The 17270-nt window shown below is 48.9% G+C and overlaps 1 protein-coding gene across 1 annotated transcript in view; it reads left to right on the top strand.

The window, feature by feature from the left end:
- The first annotated feature begins 4475 nt into the window (after positions 1 to 4475).
- Positions 4476 to 17270, top strand: part of IRS1 (insulin receptor substrate 1) — a 54609-nt gene continuing 41814 nt past the window's right edge. Inside the window, exon 1 of the mRNA XM_065674997.1 lies at positions 4476 to 9231. Within this exon, the coding sequence (XP_065531069.1) occupies positions 5621 to 9208 (3588 nt within the window). The 5' untranslated portion in view covers positions 4476 to 5620 and the 3' untranslated portion in view covers positions 9209 to 9231. The remainder of the gene's footprint in view (positions 9232 to 17270) is intronic.

Here is a 17270-nt window from a genome sequence, read left to right on the forward strand (position 1 = left end):
TGAGGATGGTCACACAGCAAAACAGGTTGCCCAGAGCCGTGTGGAATCTACATTTGTGGAGGTATTAAAAACCCAATTGGATAAGGACCTGAGAAACTTGCTGTGCTTCACTCTGCTTAAAATGGGGGGTGGATTAGCCAAGCTCCAGAGGTCCCTCCTGGCCTCATCTATTCTGTGAGTCTGGTTTCTGTTGTCGGCTTGCCCTGTACACTCTGTTTGAGTGCAACAGGAGTGGGTTGCTATTGGGGTGGTCACTGCCCACCTGCTGCCCCTTGGCACCTGGCTCCCGTTCCCTTGCAGAGCAGCTCATTCTTCCTCCTCTTGGATAACTTGATTCAAACTCGGAAGGAAATTGAAGAAAGTAATGTTCAGAAAGTTTTTATTTCCTGCTTCTTTTTTATTTTTTTACACCCCCCTCCCACACCCCCACACCCCCCCCCAATATTCTGTCCAGAACTTTTTTTTACAGCTGTTTTGACTGAAGAGTTAGATGTGGAAGATGAGATCAAGTGTTTTAGGAGCAGCTGGGAGCATTGGTTAGAGTAAGCACCTTGCTGGTCAGTTGGGGTGGGAGAATTGAATTGATGAAGCTGATGAACAAGTTATGCTGCTTTTCTTACAGGCTTACAGTGTTATAACTTCACCTTTGGAGAATGTTTCTTTTGGTTTGCATCCCTGGGAGATTTTCAGTGCACCCTAAAAGTGTAGAAGAAAGCAATAACAAGGCTAATGCCCCGTTAACAAAGCAGTCAGGTATATAGAAAAGTGAGCAAAGTGCATAGAGATGTGTCAGGAGAGAAAGGCTAGGAAAAAGAGCAAGAAAAGCAGTGACAGCAGAGGGATGAAAAAAGACAGCCTATGACAGTCATCTGAGAAGTTAAATGAAAGGGGGCTTTTGTTCCCACATTAAGGGTGCATGTTTAGTCTTAACTCCTACTTTCACTCTATTTTTCATTGAAATATATTAAGAAAACCATGAGGAGCTAAAAATATAATTTACCCAGACCCTCTTTTTTTTTTTTTTTTTTTTTTAGATAGCAAAGAGTCTATGTGTGAAAGTGGCTTTGTGAGAAACTAGTCTTCATTGTAATTTAGAGGAGCACTACATATTTAATTTGGATGCTCACAGTGGCCTTCCTGAGATGCTTTTCCACTAACACAGCATTACCAAAACACAAGTTTTGATTATCTCCTGGCCTTTACCTATTTCCTCTGCCAGGTTCCGTAGTGACACAATAGGAATTAATTGTTTTAAGCACTTTGTGCCTCGTGGGATTTTGCTAAATTCATCTTCAACCACATTTTAAGGCAGATAAAAATAGGAACTTTGATCCTTATCTGTTCTTATTTGTTCTACTCCTTTCCCTTCTGACACTAAATAAATGTATTGACTCCAAATGAATTATTACTTTCAATATATTCTGAGGTGTGTGATCTGAACTTGGAGATGAAAGGTACTGCAGAAACTTGGCTGTATGGAATATAGGCTTTGGACACAGATACTATAATAGCAACTTCCATTTTGTTCATCTTTCTTGAAGCTAGATTTTTCATATCAAGGGATAGGGATGTATTGTGATAGCTGTGGGTATTTATACAGGGAATGAAATGTCTTGATTTTCTGCCAGGATATTCTAGTGTGTTAACCCCTTTGCAATTAATTGCACAGCCTGAATTCTTCATAGCTTGCTTGCAAAGCATGGGGAGTATTTAAATAGATAAAGCAAGGGTATGTTCTTCTCTTTGGTGTGCTGGTGTGCATGCTTATGTACCTTACAGAGAAGCTTCAGAGCTTTGGAACTCAAACAGCAAGAAAACAGTTCCAAGATGTAGTCTGGTATGATGCAAACTATCTCTAAAAAAGCAGTTTTCAAAATATGCTGGAAGTATTAGTTATTGCCTGCTATTTCTGCTGGATGAAGGATGTAAATCTGTGGTTTGAAAACAGTTCTGGGACATTTACTGAATCTCCTTGAAAACAAGATAAAAACAACCAAATTTCATTTTATCTGTGAAATCAGTTATTATTGATAGAGGGTGTTCCCAACATGATTGGAGCACATTTAAATACACTGTCTGCCCACATACTGTGGACAGGACATGGTATGAATGGAATGAAGCTGTGTGAGAGGAAGTTCAGGTTGGACATTAAGAAAAGGTTCTTCATCTTCAGTGAGAGAGTGATTGGTCACTGGAACAGGCTCCCCAAGGAAGTAGTCATGACACCAGGTCTGTCAGAATTCAAGGAACATCTGGATAATGCTCTCGGTCATATGGGTTTTAGGTGGTACTGTTACAGGAGCAGGGGCTGGACTCTATGATCCTTCTGAGTCTCTTCCAACTTGAGATATTCTATAATTCTAGGACTATCTCCTTCTTTTACCCTCAAATCCATTTTCCCTTGTCAACACAGTGCAAATCAGATGGTTGTTATCCTCCATCATGAAACCCAGTCACATGTATGGATCAGTGTATCACTTGCAAAGGGAAAGGATGGGACAGAGAAATACAAGTTATTACTGAATATTACTAACCTTACCTATGTGAAAAATATTTAATTAAAAACCCAGTGCTACGTGTATTTTGTTGCACAAATGTGCAATCCCATGCTTGTGGAGGGACAGAGGAGGTTGAAGAGCTATTCTCTTGCTATAGGACCCACTGCTTTTTTAGCATGTGCAGTGCAACATGTGTGTACAGTGATGGTGCCCTCTGCCTGCAAAACATACCTTGTCATTAATGACAGCCACAATAGCTGATCTAACTGTGCTTTGAGGCTGCAGTTCTGTCCTGCAGCCCATGGCATGGGCTGGGGGAGCAGCTTTCTCTCATTCTACTTGTTGATGATGGCAGCATTTGTAGTAAGCTTTATCTCAAAGTATCCATAACAGATTTACTTTCAGTACAAATACTTGGTTTTGCCATAATGAACTACAGTGTGAAGTGGAAGAAAGAATGAAATGATACAGGTTATTGTTATAGCATGGATTAGTATTTTTCCTTCTCATTCCTTGTGTCTTACCAGCTAGACTCTGCTCCTGTGTCACAAATTGTCATCCTGTGTTTGGTAAACACTTTAAACAATGCTGTGGTTTATGATGTTATTTGTAGGATAGCACAGGAGGGTGGCTTGCCATGCTGCCTGTTGTCCTGTCTGGGTTCCCCACGATTTTCTGCAGCAGCTTCAGAGGACATTTTCATCTTTTGACAAGCTAACTTCTCAAATAATTGTACAACCATGATCTCCCTGATAACAAACTTTGTAACACGGACGCATTAGAAAACCCTCACACTTTTTTGTTTCATGTTTGGACCTACATAAATCCAAACAATAGTATCATTTTCTATTGTGTCTACCTTGAAGTAGGACTGAGCATTGCTACCACGCTTTCACCTCCAGCCAGCGGGGGAACAGCCTGCTCTGGAACAGCAGTGCCAGCACTGCGCGGGGGGTATCCAGGGTCAGGTAGCAGCAGAAACGGAGTTAGGAAAAACAAGTAAACGGAAGATCAAACCTACGAGCACGTCCTTTCTGCGGAATGCAGAGATGAGCTGGGATCAGTTTGAACCGTCCTGGAGATGGCAGCGTTGAGCAATTTATTTTTTAGGCTTGGCTTGCAACACTTGTTTCCTACTTAAGCGGTAAGTTATGCGTACGGTACATTTCAGCCCTGTAAACAGCAGATCCCGTTGAATATTCAGTTTAATTTAGCATATAATGGTTCTGGGAAATACGGTTAACTGCCTGACACTACACGGGAGCAACTCCTCTGGGGCACTTCCCTCGGCCTCCCCGCCGCACGCCATGGGGGAGCGCCCAGTCTCCCCCCCCCACCCACCGCCAGCGCTTTATTCGGGGAGTGAGCGCGCTGGCAGGGTAGGGGACGCGCTGCTTCGGGCCACGTACTAGCCGGAAGCGGCTCCCACGGAGCGGAACGGGCCCCAGCCGGGCGGAGAAGGCGGGCGCCTACGCCCGCACTGCCGCCGCCCGGCCAGGCCCCGTCTCTCGCCGTAGGCCCCGGGCGGGGTTGGGGGGGAGGGCGATCGCGGCTCCCCTCACAGCGGCCCGCGACCGCGCGGCTGCCTCGCCCTGAGGTGGGGCGGTGACGGTGGCTCCGCAGTCAGGCCTGCCCCGCCGTGCGGGGTGGGCGCCGAGGGCTGCCGGAAAGAAGGCAGGAGGAGGCTTTCCGCCTCGCCGGGCCCGCCGCGGCCAAAGCCGCCACACTGCAGAGGCCGCCGGCCGCGGTTATAAATAACGTGCCGCTGAATGGCGTCTACGCCTCCTTACTACGCGCCGCGTCCCAGCCTGGCCGGGCGCCGCCGCCGCTGTGACGGACGGGAGGCAGCACCAATGGGGGCGCGGCCCCCGGCGGGCGGTGCAGCGGGGCCGGGCCTGGCGGTGGCGGCCCTCGCGGCCGCGCTGAATGAGGGCAGGGAGGGAGGGCGGGGAAGGCCGGGGCGGGCCGCGGGGCCGCGGCGCTGGGCTGGCCCGGAGCCTGGCGGCGGCGGCGGCGGCGGCGGCTCCGGGGATGGTCCACGCACTGGCGCCGTCACGTGTTGTTCTCCTTGGAGTGAGCCTGAGCCGCGGCGGCGGCGGGCGGAGGGGGGCGGACTGGCGAGCGCGGCCCCCGCCGCCTGCTTTGGAGCGGGGCGCCGGGAAACTCCGTGAAGAAGCCGGTGGAGAGGGAGTCGCCGCGGCGGTGCCCGTTCCCCCGCCGGCCTGGGGCACGGGAGGGGGCCGCGCCGCCGGGCGCTGAGGCGCTGCAGACTGGAATGAAGAGGAGGAGGAAGAGAGGATGTTCCTTCGGCACTCGGGCTGCCTCCCCTCCCGCCGCTGCCGGGCTGCGCCGTGTGTGGAAATGGCACTTTCTCTGCCTAACGAGATGGGACTGAATGGGGTCGCCAGCCTCCTCCGCACGCCCGAGCGGGAGAAGCCGCAGCAACCTCAGCGCTGATATTTGGGGAAGAGCGGGGTTGCGTTGTGGGCGGCCTTTTTTTTTTTTTTTTGTCTTTTTTTTTTATTCTCTTGGTTTTCGCTTTTTTGGAGGAGAGGGGAGAGGGGGAAGCAACGTGTATTTTTGGGTGCAAACCCCGGACTTTGCAAAACAGTCTCCGCCCCCAAGAGGATATTTAATCTGCAACAGAAATCGCTACTCGCGGAGGCAAACTTGAGCGGGGGAAGGGGCGCAGGGAGCGGAGGAAGGACCCCCGCCCGTTCCCGGCCCCAGCGGAGCACGACCCCCGCAGGGGAAGATGCGTTTCTCTTTCCCGGCGGCTGCTGTTGGGACGAGACTTTCGTCTGGACTGATCGGGACTGGACTTTTTAAGGACGCGCTTACCCATCTAAGGGCGATCTGGGCATAAACAGCAACGCAAACTCTGATTTGGTGCTGGAAGCTGCCTCTGCCACTGAACAGCTGCTCTCACCCTGCCTCTGTCCCTCCCCCGTCCCATTCTCAGAAGAGGATCCTGAGCTATTTTGCTGCCTTTTTTGTTGTTGTTGTTGGTTTTGTTGCATGAATTTTATTTTATTTTAGGTGGTTGCCTTTTCCAGCTGCCTTGGCTGTTCTGGGGTCTTGCAGACTGCTTAGCTGCAGTAGCAGCTCCACTGCCTCTCACCATGGCTAGCCCCACAGATAACAACGAGGGCTTCTTCTCAGATGTCAGAAAGGTGGGTTACTTGCGCAAACCCAAGAGCATGCATAAACGCTTTTTTGTGCTGAGGGCAGCCAGTGAGTCTGGACCCGCACGGCTGGAGTATTACGAGAATGAGAAGAAATGGAGACATAAGTCAGGGGCCCCCAAGCGCTCCATCCCATTAGAAAGCTGCTTCAATATCAACAAACGGGCTGACTCCAAGAACAAGCACCTGGTGGCCCTCTACACCAAGGACGAGCACTTTGCCATTGCAGCTGACAGCGAGCCTGAACAGGAAAGCTGGTACCAAGCACTGCTGCAGTTGCACAACAGGGCCAAGGGACACCACCACCTCCATCACCATCACCACCACCACCACAGCGATGTCACCTTTGGAGGCAGCAGTGCAGGGCTGGGGGAAGCAGGTGAGGACAGCTATGGTGAGGTAGCCCCTGGCCCAGCTTTTAAGGAAGTTTGGCAAGTAATTCTGAAGCCTAAGGGCCTAGGCCAGACAAAGAACCTGATTGGCATCTACCGCCTGTGCCTGACTAACAAGACTATCAGCTTTGTGAAACTGAATTCAGATGCCGCTGCTGTGGTGCTGCAGCTGCTCAATATCCGCCGCTGTGGTCACTCTGAGAACTTCTTCTTCATCGAGGTGGGGCGCTCGGCTGTCACTGGGCCCGGTGAGTTCTGGATGCAGGTGGATGACTCGGTGGTGGCACAGAACATGCATGAAACCATCCTGGAGGCCATGCGAGCCATGAGTGAGGAATTTAGGCCACGCAGCAAGAGCCAGTCCTCCTCAAACTGTTCCAACCCCATCTCTGTGCCTCTTCGCAGTAGGCACCACGTCAACAACCCTCCACCTAGCCAAGTGGGACTCAGTCGCCGGTCCAGAACTGAGAGCGTCACGGCCACCTCTCCCGCTGGTGGTGGAGGTACGGGTGGCAAACCCAGCTCTTTCCGGGTTCGAGCATCAAGTGATGGGGAAGGCACGATGTCAAGGCCTGCCTCTGTGGATGGTAGCCCGGTTAGTCCCAGTGCCAACCGTACCCATTCACACAGACACCGCGGCAACTCCAGGCTCCATCCTCCACTCAACCACAGCAGGTCCATCCCAATGCCTTCTTCACGCTGCTCTCCTTCAGCCACCAGTCCAGTCAGCCTGTCATCCAGCAGCACTAGTGGCCATGGCTCCACCTCAGACTGCCTGTTTCCACGAAGGTCTAGTGCTTCGGTTTCCGGCTCCCCTAGTGATGGTGGATTTATTTCTTCTGATGAGTATGGTTCCAGCCCGTGTGACTTCCGCAGCTCTTTTCGCAGTGTGACCCCAGATTCACTGGGACACACCCCACCAGCTCGGGGTGACGAAGAGCTCAACTACATCTGCATGGGGGGGAAGGCCACCTCCTCCTGCTGCAGCCTTGCAGCCCCCAATGGCCACTTCATCCCCCGCACATGCCACCCGCAGCAGCAGCCCCGCTACCCTAGCACGCCATGCTGTCCTCGAGGTGGCAGCGAGGAGGTTGCTGACTTGGAGAAGGCATTCAGGAAGCGCACTCATTCTGCAGGCACGTCACCCACCATCTCCCATCAGAAGACACCCTCACAGTCTTCTGTTGCCTCCATTGAGGAGTACACAGAGATGCTGCCTTCTTACCCCTGTGGTAGCAGCCGGCTGCCCTCCTACCGTCACTCAGCCTTTGTACCCACTCATTCCTACCCAGAGGAGTGTCTGGAGATGCACCACCTGGATAGCAGCCATCATCGGACCAACTCTGCCCCGCACACGGATGATGGGTACATGCCCATGTCACCCGGTGTAGCCCCTGTGCCCAGCGGCGGGGGGCCCCCCAAGGGCGGAGACTACATGCCCATGAGTCCTAAGAGTGTATCGGCGCCACAGCAGATCATCAACCCCGGCAGGGGGGGCCGCCACCCTCCAGCCACGGTGGACTCCAATGGCTACATGATGATGTCCCCCAGCGGCAGCTACTCCCCTGAGAGCGGCTCTGCGGGCTATGGCAAGATCTGGGCGAATGGCGCCGGCCACCACCCAAAACTCTCAGTGGAGAGCAACGAAGGGAAGCTCCCCTGTGGTGGCAGCGACTATATCAACATGTCCCCAGCCAGCGGCTCCACCACTAGCACCCCGCCTGACTGCTACTTCGGGGGCGTGGGGCAGCCGGGTGTCGAGGAGGTCGCCGCCACAGCCCACCACAAGCCCATCTACTCCTACTTCTCGCTGCCGCGCTCCTTCAAGCACGTGCACCGGCGGGGCGGCAGCGGGCCGGCGGTGGCGGGCGAGGAGGGCAGCCCTCAGCCCCGCATCGCTCTCGGCTCCGGCCGCCTCCTCTACGCCGCCGAGGACTCATCCTCCTCCACCAGCAGCGACAGCCTGGGTGGCGGTGGCGGTGGCACAGAGGGCGGCCCCCCGCTGCAAGCGCAGTCCCCGCGCAAGGTGGACACGGCCGTGCAGACCAAGGGCCGCCTGGCGCGACCCACGCGACTGTCGCTGGGCGGCCCGAAGGCCAGCACCCTGCCGCGGGCCCGGGAGCAGCCCCCGCTCCTCCTGCCCCCGGAGCCCAAGAGCCCCGGCGAGTACGTCAACATCGAGTTCATCGCCGGCGACAAGCCGGCCTTCCCCTCAGCCGTCCTGGGGCTGGGCTTGCCGCCGCCGCCGGGCAGCGAGGAGTACATGAACATGGAGCTGGGGCCGCCGCGGGCCCCCTACACGCCCGGCTTCGCTGCCGCACGGGCAGCAGCCGCGGCCCGGCCCGGCCGAGGAGCGGCCCCCGGCGGCCGGGACTATGTAATAATGCAGCTGGGGGGCGCCGCCGGGGGCTCCTGCTCGGACTGCGCTGACAGCCCTTCCCCTTGCTCGCCCGCCCGCCTGCTCAGCTACGCCGACGTGCGGGCGGGTCGCTCCGCCGCCGAGAAGCCCCCGCCGGCGGCGGCTTCGACTGCATCCCCGGAGCTGCCGCGGCCACCGGCCGAGCTGTCGGCGGCACCGCCGCGTTCCTCCTCCCTGCTTGGGGGCCCTGGCGCGGGCAGCGCCTTCACCCGCGTCAGCCTCAGCCCTGGCCGCAACCAGAGCGCCAAGGTGATCCGCGCCGACCCACAGGGCGGCCGGCGGCGGCACAGCTCTGAGACCTTCTCCTCCACGCCGAGCGCTGCCCGCGGAGCGGCGGGCGGCGGGCTCGGGGCGCCCTTCCCCTGCGGCGGCGCGGGGGGCTCCGAGGAGGTGAAGCGGCACAGCTCGGCCTCCTTCGAGAACGTATGGCTGCGGCCCGCAGCGGGGGAGGCGGCCGGAGCCCCCGCGGGCCGCCGGGAGCCGGGGGCAGCGCCCGCTCAAGAGAACGGGCTCAACTACATCGACCTGGACTTGGTGAAGGACTTCAGCCACCGCCGGCACCACCTCCACCACCCCGCCGAGGGCGCCGCTCTGCCGGGCGGGAAGCAGCCGCCGCCGCCGAAGCCCCCGGGTCAACCTCGCGGGAGCGGCCACTCCAGCGACGACTTGAGCGCGTACGCCAGCATCAGCTTCCAGAAGCGAGAAGAGAAGTAGGAGCTGGGCGCCAGCCGGGGAAGGTGAGCCGGGGGGAGCCGCGGCTCTGCTCCGGGAGTTGAACAGAGAGGGCCGAGGTGGGGCGGCCGCGCGTTGTGGTTTTTTCACGTGGGGAAAGCCGGCTGGCGGCGGGCACTGTCCTCCCATGGGGAGGCCAGGGGAGCGGCCCGAGTGGCAGGGCCGTGACACGTCAGGTTGGTTTCGTGGTGTGTTTTGGCCTTAATATCTGCGGTATGTGTTAGTAGCAAGAGCATCCTGGAGCACAGCATCCCTGCAAATGGCCCTCACCTGCCCTGCGTGGGCTGGGGTGGGTTGCTTCTTGGATGCACCTGTTCAGGTGGGGATGAGATACTGTGCTTACTGTGTTGCTGCATTTCTTTACTTTTCAGAATTGGGTGTGCTTCAGACGTGTGTGTAGAGGGAAGAGAAAGAACTGAGTTAGCTATAGCATAGGGCTGGAAACAGGAAACTCGCATTGTAATCCTGGTTTGGTCAGTAATCACTGCTGTGGCCAACCATGCCAGTTTTTGCTTTCCCATGTGCAAAACATGGCTGATGGCATCTACTTCACAGGGCTGTGATGAGTGTTAATTCAGTTTTGTTTGGAAGGTGCTTTGAACTTGAAAATGGACTTCAAAGCCTGGGGAGCATTATATGTATCGCTTGTGTTTCAGCTGATACTGAGTGTGGCTGTCCGGTGCTCACAACAGTGTTACAAACTCCGTAAGGAGCAGGTTGTACGAACTGTGTCTGTGGCACTTGCTTATGTTTTCTGTTTTTACTTATAGCTTTTAATTTGGGAAAACAAACTTCAGTCAAGCTGTTACACGTTGATTACAGGCATGTAAGATGAGTAGGAGCATGTTACAAGTAATGTGATGTTTCTGCTATGTGGGAACTTCATTCAGTGCATAACAAATGCATCTTGTTTAGAGCGCACAAAGTATAGTGCACCTCTGTGAGTTCTTTCCTGAAAGGTGAAGACTGTTTCGGTGCAGACAAGCACTGGTAGACAGCTACACAGTTAATCTTGCTGCAATACTTGACTTCAGTAGTTTTCTACATACTTGAGCAGCAGCAATCACAGTTGTGGAAGCAGTTGTTATGAATATACGCAAGAACATGAGGGGATGAATCTCATGCCACTGTTTACATCCTAAGTGTAATAAACTTACTGTGTTGCTTGTTAGCTCTGCTCAAGGGAACACTGAGGGCTGGTCATGGTACAATGCCTGGGATTGTATGTTCACAAATTTTATATGTATTCCATCGTTATAACCTGAACAAAGCCAAAACAGTCTCTGAGCATTGCTACTTGGCCCTTGCTGCTGTTGCCTGTTAGAACAATGCAATATTAGGTGTTAGTCTTAACGTGACCTATGAATGCCAGGTTAATTTCAAAGTTCAAGGTAAGATTTAAGATCAGTGCAGATCTTGGTGGTCTGGTTGAAATGGTATATGGTAGGAAATGATTATTTCTGTGAATACTGACAGGGGTGTGCTGGCTGTCACAGCACATTGTGACCAGCCTCATGCTGCCACACCCTTCTCCTGCTCCGGGATGTGCTTGCAAGAGCCTGTCTAGACTGTCTTTCAGACGCCTCTCGCTATCCTGGGAATCGCTATCTGCCTAGGGTAGCATTGGTGTTACGAACTCTTCAGGAGGGAATTTTTGCCAGAGGATACAGCATGTTGTGCTGTAAGTCGCACTGCTTGGAGCATCAGCTTTTTCCCCCTCTGTTGTGTGCTAAGATTGGGGGAGCAAGTGTGAGAGAAAAGTCTTCTGTCCGCACGTAGATAAATAATAAATGTGTGCAAGAGTATGAGAATGCAGGCCTGGGGGAGAGCAGTGTCATAACTGTTTACTTACACAAGCTTTTTCCAAGTGTAAACAACTTCAGTTGATCCTGTGTGTCATCTTTAACATGAAAGCTGTGGCAGTGTTTTCCATCATGGTGGTAGGTAGATACCGGCTGTGATTATCCTGTTCAGTGGAGCATCAGGATGTAGAAGACCTGATGCAAGAACCTGCTGAAAAATATGCAGAAGTTTTTTAGAGCGGTGTTGTGAAAAGTAGTGTCTAATAGAGTAATTGCTGTTTGAAGTTGGTTCTTATTTCCCCAAATTAGGATTGGACTGAGCAAGCACAGCTTCTGGGATGCAGGGGAAGAGTCAGGCTATAATTATATGGGAACTCTGTAGCCATGGTTGTTCCCTTTCCCTTCCCACTATAAAGCTGTGTTAGTTGCTTGTAGCTTTCTCAGACATTAACCCTCTAGGCTCTTATTTCCTATGCTAGGTTTCTTGCTATCAGATGAAACTTTCCTTGCAAAATTCAACCCAACTATCTCATCTGTTGTTGAGTGTGTTAAGGAGAAAAATAACCCCAACAATATTTTGTCTGTGTTAACCCACTATTACAGCTGTTTTTTTACATGCCCTCGTACCATTTTCTTTGCTTTGGAGATGGAACTTAGGTTTGGCAGGGGAATTAGCCCACGTGGGTTATACCTTATGCTGTTCTTGAGAAAATCTGCCTGGAGGTGAGTGATTTACAGGCCTGCAAACAGTCTATTTGCGCATGCTGAAAAAGTTGTTGAGCACCTTAAGCTAAACTGTGCTCCTGAAAAATCTATGTGCAGTTGCTCCTGGAGCGCCTCCTTCTTGACTTTAGCTGACCTTGGTGTCTGCAGAGTTGTTTTGTCAATTCTCACTCCTCTCTCCAGCTGCAGTTGTGCAGGTTTTTTCCTCCTTTTGTTAAATATGTTATCCCAGAGGTGACACCAACGTCACTGATGGCTTGGCCTTGGCCAGCAGTGGATCCATCCTGGAGCTGGCTAACATTGGCTCTATTGGACACAGGGGAAGCTTCTAGCAACTTTTCACTGAAACCACCTCTGTAGTCCCCCTGCTACCAAAACCTTGCCACACAAATCCAATACAGTATGAGCAGATGTTGTGGATATACTGTGGATCCTGCTTTTGGGATTGCTGTGAAAAGAGAGGGCTCCTAGAATGCACAGGGGGTTTGAAGATGAACCACTGATAGCTTGTGTTCTAAGTATATAGTAAAAAAATATTCCAAAAAGGAAACCATTAGACATTGGCTCTGGAGAAACAGGAAGGCTGTAGTAGAATAGTAGCATGAATCCAGGTATGTGGCTTTGATCTCCAGAGCTTCAAAGCAAAGTCATTATTCCCCTGCCTCATTTCCATTTTGTTCATGAGTCTGAGAACTCATGAAAGTGAGTGTTAATAACACCAAATAGAGTATGCTTAGCATGAGCAAGTGGTAACTTGGCTCTTTTGCAGCTTTAATGATTCTATTTTACCCAGTGCATGGGTGGTTTGGTTTTTTTTGGTGATGTAAGAAAACGGAATATAGTACAATGGGAATATAGTACAATGGGAATAAATTGCAGCGGCATCTATATGATTGTTATGCCTTTTTTCTGGGTGCAGTTAAAGAAAAACACTACTGAGGGGAAGAGCTAAACATTTGTTTGGGTCTCATGAAAATATGCTTAATGGTAAACAGGAAGCTACTCATTTAATCCTTGTATAATATGCCGTTTTTTTTGTTGTTGTTGTATTTCTTTAATACTTTTTAATAGTTGGTTTTGTTTCCTCAAGTTAAAAACTTAAGGTGAAACAACAGAAACACAGAAAATACCAAAACAAGACATGTACAATTAAATTACACTTTTTGGGGGAGGGTGTTTCCAAAACTGAAAGAAGTTTCTTCAGTTTTGTGTCAGCACCAAAGTAAATACCAGTAAGTTATGAATGTTTTCCATGTTTTATGAGTATTAGTGTAGACAAAACAGTGCATTTCTTAGTGTACGCACACACCAGCTTTTCGCTATACCTATTTGCCAAAATTGAGCCTGTCTCCACATAGCTGTGTATGTGCAACTCTTCTGTTTAACAAGATGACCAGGTTATAGTTAATGTTTTTTGAGGGTTTGTTGGATTTTTTTGTAATTTAGACAGTAGATCAGTTCCTTTAAACTAGCTATATTACACTGTAGTATTGATTATCCCCCCCCATCCCCCCCCTTGATTTTAGTAACAAGTTTCTTGGGACTTTTTTGTTTTCCTGGCTTAAAAATTGGAACTGTATGATTTATAAACCAAATCAATTGATTATGAAGTACTATCTGGACTTCTTTAGCACACAGGTTTCATGTTTAGTCAGTGTTTAAACTGGTTTCTGAATGTGGTTTAAATTTGAAATTGAAGCAGGACATTGCAGGGGAAGGCTGTCTCTCATTTTTAACTAGCAACTGTGGAGGGATCACATGTTTCCTTAGATGACACTCGCAAATAGAGAATTACAACTCTTAAATAAAATGCAGCAAGCAGCTGTGCCATGGGAATGCTATTTAACCAATATCTTCAGTCTGTTGTGTTGTTTCAAGAGTGCTTTACAGTAGCTGAAATTTTGATGTTCCTTAGGACTATACAGTTTTCATGACTTTATAAATGCATGAGTGCAAGTACTGAAAGTAAAGTGTACTTGAATATTCTTTTGAACAAGTTGCAGCAACTGTATAATAGGTTGTTTGTGAAGAAAGTGGGTGTTTTCTTCCAGTTTATTGAAGCTCTGAAAGTGGGTTTGTTCAGTGCTAATTTTTGTATAAATAAAGTCACAAGTGAACATAAGCTTAAAAAAAATATTTTGGTGTCCAGTGTTACGGAAGAGAAATAGATACTCTTTTCCAAAGCTATTTTGATACTAGATTTAACCTCTGTGCCAGGTTTCAATGAAAACTAATTGACAGAATTACAAAGTACAGTACTCTTAAGAGAGGGGGGAAAAAGAGGGGGAAATGCTGTTCACAGGACACATGCTGTGGCTGGTAGAGAGACTGTGGGATACTGACATAAGATAATGGGGAATTAGAGGTACAGGCTGGGGAATAGTTGTAGAAACTGGTATTGGAGAGAGATGGAAATGAGCAATGGGAATTACTTAGGGGACACAGAGAAACTGTGGCATGATGATGTGGGTGGAGAGAACTGCAAGGTATTCGTGATCTGGAGGGAATTGGGAGGATGTTATATGAAAGTTTGAGCATGAGTACAGAGAAATGTGGAGAGCCTGGATATGTACACAGAGTGTTCTAGAAGCGCTCATTTTGCATGGACTTGAATTTTCCTGAAGGTGTTTTTACTTCTCTATTTTCCTTTTGATCTTTATTACTAGGATAGGTGCTGTGTTACAAACTGTGTGTGTTCCTTACTTGTGATTAGACTATTTTTTTTAATTTTTTTTACTATTATTTGGATATTCTGCTGACCTTAACAGGGTGATGTGCATAGTAAGGAAAGCCGATTTTGCCTCTGGCTCTTCTTCCCTGAGTTCTTTGTCTTGTAGCATCACTGTCACAACTACAGCAGTAAACCACAGGTAGAAGTCTGAATTAAGTACAAGATAAATAAGGATGAGTGAATTTTACCATTAAAGCCCATTGATTTCATCAAATACATACAATGAAAGGAGAACTATAGTCACACTTGTGGTTTGGGTTTTTGTTTTTTTTTTTTTCAACTGCAGTATTGGTTCTTTATACGCTGTTACTTGGACAGTTATAAATTTGATTAAAACCAGGTTCATTAGTTTCATTACTTGTCTTATGGGTTAGTAGATTCCCTTAAAATTGTTTAATTTAAGGAGTATCTTGTAAAAGGAAATTTCAAACGGCAAAATTATTTTGGCTTCTTGCAGAAGTTCTTATGCTTTTAATTTTGTGATAGGAGCTGCAACACATATATTAATGTTAACAACACATATATTAATATTAACAAATACATCTGAATTCCTAATGCTAATTCCTAATGCTAAAAGCTGGCTTTTGGTCATCTGTACATAATCTGCTATATTAGAATACTTATTCATAAAAGTGAATAGCATTATTCTATTTTTACATCTTTTTTGTTTTTTGATAAATGGTGATCATGATGATTATTATTTGAGTAAATGAGAGAGGTAGTAAAGGAAAGATTTTGGTAATTTAAAAGATTCTCAAGTTTAACAACTTTATTCTTCGCTTACAGAAATGATGGAAAATACAACAAAACCCAAGGTGTGAACAGATAAAGGAGATTTAAATAAGCCTGGCACTCTTAACTAACTAAAGATGTCTCGATATATATCTCTCTGATCATGTTTGACATATCTAGGTCATGTTCTCTGAAGACTATTATTAGGGATTTAACCTTGGGTAATTGCAAAGTGTATTTTATTCTGAGTAGTTTTTCATCAGGTAGGTCAGACAGTGAAAGTTTGTGTGTGTTCAACTGCTTGTAATAATTTGGGAGTCTAGTTAGAAGATGGGGTGTCAGCCTCCTGCGCTGAAGGTGAAACATACCAGTCCCATGGTGTATCACAAGAGACTTGCCTGTGTATATTTTGTCAACTGTTGTAAATTCAGGTTTTTTGGAAGCTGGGGATGTGGAAGAAATAACCTGTTAAATTTTCAAATAAGATATGCTTCAGGAAGAATGGAATTATGTTGTACACTTTACAGCTAGTAGAGCTGTTGAAGTGTTACTTGTACTTTTGAACTGTCTGATGATACATGTTATAAAATACAGGAAGGTAGTAGTCTGGGAACATGTACAGCTTCAACTGACTGTGTTTCTTCTCCCCCCCCGCATTATGTAGGTTGATATTTGTATCCGGCTACGGCATGTAAGCATTCTACAAGCTTTCTTTGAAGTGCAGAATGTGTGTGAATAGGAAAAAATGTGAATAATCTATCAGCCTTGGTTCTTGTCCAGTTTCAGCAGTCTGGCTTTCATTTCTGTGCACAAATATTTGTTAAGATGTAACCATGAGGCAGGAACTTCACAAACTCGGCTTTGCCAGTCAATAAAATACATGACTAGTCTGCGCACAGGAGCTTTCTTTCAGTGGCACAGTTCCATGAATGAGTGAAAAGCTCAAATGTGGAGTGGAGGAAGCTAAACCATTGGATTGTATGGGTTCCTTCTCCTCTTATTTCACTGAACTGTAGACTTTAAAACCCCCTCAAAACCCAGTCCCAGTCCGCAAGCTCCCTTCATTCTCCTTGCAAGACACCAGCCGTCTAGTAACTAACATCCATCTTCAAACGCTGTGCCCAGAGTTGTGGAGAAGACATGTCTTGGTTGAGAGAGTAAAAGAACCTCAGGAAATGTAGATGGGAGGCAGAGGATTGAGTTTGTCGCTCCTTGTACAGCGTATATCAGCTGGGGTCTTGCTGTTTATCAGTTTGTAAGTGATAGCAGAGGGAGGTGGGTAGCTTGAAACCTCATAGCTGAAGCTGTGACTTGCTTGCTTCAGTTCTGACTTGAGATTCCTGAGCCCTGTGCTGTGTATGAAAGATGCAAAAAGACATGTAGAGTGACAGCTGATGTGTATCAGTGTGGGAATCTTTAGATTAAAACACTGGATGGTAATTCATCTTAAGCGTAGCTGTCTGCTTTTTTGAAGAGAAGATTGCTGTGTTAGAAAAGGAGATTTTAACCCCTCGGTAACAGGGAACAAGTGACAGGGGAGACCTCTTGGCTTCAAACTTGGAGCTCAGAACCCCCTTCGGGAGAACTGGCTACACAGGATTTGGAGAAGGCTGAGGTTCTGAATGACTTCTTTGCCTCGGTCTTCACTGGCAAAGGCTCTGACTGCACCACCCAGGTCTTAGAAGGTAGATGCAGGGACTGTGAGAATGAAGACCTTGGGCCCACTGTAGGAGAGGATCTTGTTCGAGACCATCTTAAAAATCTGAATGCGCACAAGTCCGTGGGACCTGATGGAATCCATCCGCGGGTCCTGAAGGAGCTGGCGAATGAAGTTGCTAAGCCACTGGCCATCATATTTGAAAAATCATGGCAGTCAGGTGAAGTTCCCGATGACTGGAAAAAGGGAAATATAACCCCCATTTTCAAGAAGGGGAAAATGGAAGACCCGGGGAATTACAGACCAGTCAGTCTCACCTCTGTGCCTGGCAAAATCTTGGAGCACATTCTCCTGGACAGCATGCTAAGGCACATGAAAAACAACAAGGTGCTTGGTGAC

This window comes from Lathamus discolor, chromosome 3 (genome assembly GCF_037157495.1).
Source record: "Lathamus discolor isolate bLatDis1 chromosome 3, bLatDis1.hap1, whole genome shotgun sequence".
Classification (NCBI taxonomy): domain Eukaryota; kingdom Metazoa; phylum Chordata; class Aves; order Psittaciformes; family Psittacidae; genus Lathamus; species Lathamus discolor.